This window comes from Helianthus annuus, chromosome 5, assembly GCF_002127325.2.
Source record: "Helianthus annuus cultivar XRQ/B chromosome 5, HanXRQr2.0-SUNRISE, whole genome shotgun sequence".
Taxonomy (NCBI): Eukaryota; Viridiplantae; Streptophyta; class Magnoliopsida; order Asterales; family Asteraceae; genus Helianthus; species Helianthus annuus.
Genome location: NC_035437.2, coordinates 135131734 through 135136946, shown reverse-complemented (window position 1 = coordinate 135136946; position 5213 = coordinate 135131734). Strand labels below are relative to the sequence as shown.

Sequence of the window (5213 nt, the reverse complement as noted above, 5' to 3'; positions counted from 1 at the left end):
ACAACCTTCAACCCAAGATAATCATAGAATGTTTAGCCACACATGGCTTGAAGTGACATCATAGTGCAAAAATAGAAGGTAATGTTGTTCAACAAGATCACCAACAAAACTAGATGAAAGATAGATGATAAGATATGTTTTTCACTTCCAAGTGCCTCAAATATACTCCCCCAACTCGTCCCCCATCTTCCGTAACCGAATACCCATGATAAGATCCCATAAATCCTCATGAAATGGCCAATAAATGTGTAAGTTACATTTTGAGATCAGTCGGAGGCGTAACCTACGGCTCCCAGCCGTAGGTTACGGCTGTCACTGGGTCAACAAATCAGCACGGAGCCGTAACCTACACCTGCCTGCCGTAGGTTACGGTGATCAATCAAGTCTTACGGCCAGGAGCTCCTGTCTTACGGCTGGTCCTTTTGGCAAATGGTGGGAGCCGTAACCTACGGCTGGGAGCCGTAGGTTACGGTGTTGAGTGAGGGTCTTTTCCTTATATCTTCATCCACACTTGCTTTCTTCAACTCTTTGATTCCCACACTTCTAGCAACCGATCATGCCTTCTAAAACCCGCATTTTAAGCACTTAAGCACCTACATCATCAAACATAGAGTGGTTACCAAGTTCAAGCAATTAACTGAATAAAGCATGGAATGCGCATATATTTAGACCTTTTAAGGGTTGTCCTACGGACCACCCGTCAGAGGGTCCACTAGAGTTTGAATTGGAAATTAACCATTAAGATGTGGATTTCACTCCTAGCTTAATGGCGAAATTTCGTGCAAAAATAAGAATAATCGGAATGAGAGTTGTTCACCCAATTGTGGGTTTCACGCCTATTTTGGTAAACTCGTCTCTTTTGTATAAAGAGTGTCTTCAAGTCTTCAAGTGTATTGTGTAAAATGTATTAGGAAAGACATTATGTAAATATTAAGACCAAAAAGAAGAGAAAGGAGCAGAGTAGGAAGAATAACATTTTAAGCAAGAATCAAGAATGGTCAAAATATGGTTCCTACTATAGACTAGGTCGAACATGGCAATTCTACTTAATTCTCTATAGTTATGGCTCTGATACCAATCTGTGACACCCTAACCGATGGCGGAATCATCGGGATGAGACATCTTCAACTAAATTCTTCTTTTCTTTTTTTTTCCTCATATTTTTCTCAATTTTTTTTTTCTTTTGTTTTCTTTTTTTTTTAACATAAACTCAACAATATATACAAGAACATCAATACTACCAACTAAATTCCTAAACCAGGTCGTCTCAATAGGTATAGTTTTGTAAGAAGTAGGTTTGGGTCGCAACCGAATGGTTTAAGGCTCAAACATGGCTTCCTAAAGACCAAACCCCCACCCCTCGCAATACCAAGCTCATATTTGTAAAGAATGAGGTCCAACCCACCAATCCCGCACTCTCACACATCTAGACGAGGCTTCCTAAAAGTCCCCTATCATTTTCAAAAGCATGCTAACTCTAGGATTTAACAAGAATTCGTACACAAGTTCTATTAACACAATACACACACCGCCACTCAAACCAAAGAAATAATCTCTATTAATCATATGTGTGGCCCAAAACTTACCAAGAAATGACTAGAAAGGGTGTTGGTGTGTCATATGGCACAATATCAAGTTTTCAAATTTTGACAATTTTCGCTTGAATTTACAAAAATTAAAAAAAAAAAAACTCAAAATTTCCTCCCATCCCCACACTTGGGATACATTGGCCCCAATGTATGGTTTTGAGAGGATTTGATCACTTAACTCTTTAACGCCAACCACAAGCTTGTACACTCAAACCAAAAATTTCTTTTTGTATTTTTTTTATTTTTTAAACAAAATCAAATAAACTAACTACCAATATTTCAAAGCTAAAGAACACAACAAGACTAAGGAAAGAGTACATTGACCTGGTGAAGTTTGCCACAACAGATGTTGTAGATAATCCGACTTCCTATCACCACTTTCACCCAAATATCCGTACATCTTCCCCACACTTGAATGTCGCCATGGCCCTGAAACATAGAAAGATAAAAATAGCAAGATCAATATAAAACCCTGGGTTGCCTCCCGAGCAGCGCTAAGTTTCGAGTCTTCAGCCAGACCGTGCCACCCCTATTTTTGGTGGCTCAAAGAATCGGCTCCTGCCATCTCCAGCACTTCCTTGTGCCATTGAGCAAAATGCATCCATCTTGTTTTGACTCGGTGGGTAATCAAATACGTTCTTGCTTATACCCATATGTTTTTCTTCACGGTCTGGTGGGTGCTTTTTTCTCATTCTTTGAAACACCTTTTTTATACAATCACTAGACTCACCACCCTTCCCCTCAATGGATTCATAACTAATCACTCTAGTTTGAACATCAAAGGACAACTTACGCTTCTTTTCGGTCATGGTAATAATCCCGTCTCTACAATTAATTTGAGCATTTGCTGTGTATAGAAACGGTCTACCTAAAATTACCCTTTGTTGTGCTGCCATTTTGGTAGAAGCATAGTCTAGAACTAGAAAATCCACCAGGTATTCAAACTCTCCCAACTGAAGCTTAACATTCTTAACTATTCCCCGTGGACGCCTCCAACTCTCATCCGCCAAGCTCACCATGGTGTCTACATCTTCAAGCGAACCGAAATCGTACATGTCATATAGCTCACCCGGCAACACACTCATGCTCGCTCCATAATCCAACAATGCATGAGGAATTTTTAGTTTCCCGACTCGGATAGGCACGATTGGTGCTCCATACTCTTTATCATTCTCGATTTCGGCATCTTTTTCCAAACCTGCATTCACTTGATATGAAGAAGTTAGCAATGTTTCATTAAATTTAGTACTAGGAACGATGCTTACCATATTGATATTAACACTTTTAATGTTTTTGGGATTTATCACCGTGTCACTTGGTAACTGGCCTTTTGCTTTCTTCAATATCGCCACTTCACTTGCAAGTTGACCCATTTGGGTGGTCAAAGTTTGAATCGCTTTATCACGAGCCTCGTCCTTTTGCATCCGAACCTCATCACGTTGATTCATTCGTTGCATTTCAACTTGCATCGCCTTCAACATCTCCATCACTTCGTTTCCACCCGAAGAGCTTTGACCCGTTTGATATTGCCTTTGAAATCCTTGGTTTCCTTAGAAATTCGGGTTAGCTTGATTTGAAGGGTTCCCATATCGGAAATTTGGGTGGTTCCTCAGCCCGGGGTGGTAAGTGTTGGAATTCATGTTGTAGTTCCTACCACCATCTCCTTGACCTTGTACCGCATGAACTTCTTCATATTGCCCTTCCACCATTCCTTGGCAATTTTCAGTCGCATGACCTATTTTATTGCAAATAGCACAAACATCATAAATTTGGTTAGAGGTTTGAACATTACCATCATCGACCGCATGCACTTGTGTTCGGGTAACGGCCGGTCGTGCTCTCCTCGATGCTTGAGCTTTCCTCTTTGAAGTAATGGCTATTTGTTCCAAGAACTCCCAATCGTCATTCTCGTAATTCGTGCCAAATGACCCATTTGTAATGGACATCAAATCACGAGCATCTTCGGCACTTAACCCCTCGTGGAAGGCATTCATCAATTCCCAAAGTTCAATCCCATGATGAGGACAATTTTTGATCATCATATTAAAGCGCTCGAAGGCTTCATGGAACATTTCACCTTGTTGTTGTTGGAAACTCCTCAACCCCTTCCTAGCATCGTTGGTCTTTTGGGCGGTATAAAACTTGTCTAGGAAAATTTGTTGCATTTCCGCCCAAGTATAAATAGATGCCGAAGACAAAGTGTAGAACCACTTCTTTGCCTTGTCCTCCAAAGAAAATTGAAATAATACCAACTTGATATCATCGACCGAAAAACCTTGACTCCCAAGAGTATTGCAAATTGAGTCATAGGCCTCCAAATAGAAATAAGGCTCCTCCGTTGCTAGCCCCTTGTATTTCGGCAAACTTTGTAAAGAATTTGTTCTTACTTCAAAAGTTCTCCCTTGGTTGTTATGAGGAATAACCACCGGTGAAGGACTGTGAGTAATCACCGGCCTAAAATGCGCTTCAATACCCCTCGCATTTTCTCTAAGATGCCTCCTTGGCACACCAAACCTACCCCTTGGACGAACTCCCATTGGTCTTGGTATATGCCCTTGTGGTACATTTGGTTGTTGAAATTGTTGTTGTGGCATGGGTGGGTTTTGAATTGGCCTTTGGAATTGTTGTTGAACATTCGGTGGACGAACTTGTTGCAATGGTATGGGACGTTGCATTTGTGGCCCTTGTGGCCTCGGCCTCACATGTTGAGGTATGAGTTGTTGTTGTTGCACTCCACCTACATTTGGCATCACTTGCATTTGGCCTTGCATATAACCGAATTCCCCTTGATCTCCATCACCACCATAAGCATACCCATCTTCATCATAACCATCAAACTCCTCAAATCCTTCATCATACCCATCTCCTTGAATTCCCGAAGATTGCCCAAATGGAAGCGTCGAGTAATGAAAACCCGACTGGTTTGACGGTCGAAACGGTGTAGCATGGATAATGGTCGAAATTGGTGCTATGGTATGGCTTGAATATGACGGACCCGCACCCGGAAAGAAGTGGGATAATGGCGGTATAGTAGTGGAAGGATTAAAGGTAATGGTTGGTTCATCTTGGGTAGTAATGGGTTGTGTGGTGTTGGTTGGTGTAACATTTTGGATTATAGTGGGTTCGGTGGTATTGGTTGGAATGGTGGTATTTGGTGAAGGTTGAGTGGATTTTGGTATGAATGGTTGAATAGGTTCACCCGTAGTGGGTGGTGGTGGTGGAGGATCCATATATCGAAGTGGTGTAATAGGTGTAGTTGGTGTTGTTGGTGAACCGCTTAACTTGTTTTCTCTTAGCAAAATTCTTTTTCCTCTTAATGTCCGCTCAATCTCCGGATCAAACACCAATGGTGAAAGCTTGTGAGAGCTTCTAGCACGCATGCACCTGTAAATACCTGCACACTAGCACACCCAGCGTAAACCAGAAAAATAACAAACTTAAAAAGAAAGAAAAGAACACACGTTGCGCACTACTCCCCGGCAACGGCGCCAAAATTTGACGTGCAGTCGTAGGTACATGCAAATTTAATCCAATTACTACTAAATAGATAACGGTAAGTGGGTATCGAACACAGGGAGTTTGTGGAAAATGTGTTATTTGAGAATTTATCTAGATTAACTAAAA

The 5213-nt window shown here is 41.3% G+C and overlaps 1 protein-coding gene and 1 non-coding gene across 2 annotated transcripts; one reads left to right on the top strand and one right to left on the bottom strand.

Annotated features, from left to right (window-relative positions):
• Positions 1–3225: 3225 nt before the first annotated feature.
• On the bottom strand, positions 3226–4819 carry LOC110943653. The gene is made up of 3 exons (XM_022185388.1): positions 4585–4819; positions 4154–4455; positions 3226–3324 (listed from the first exon to the last, which is right to left on the bottom strand). Exons 1-3 carry the CDS (start codon positions 4817–4819, stop codon positions 3226–3228), a joined length of 636 nt encoding a protein of 211 aa, XP_022041080.1.
• LOC118492700 lies at positions 3600–3705 on the top strand. The gene has a single exon (XR_004894702.1). It is a non-coding gene; the product is annotated as a small nucleolar RNA R71 (small nucleolar RNA).
• Positions 4820–5213: the final 394 nt, after the last annotated feature.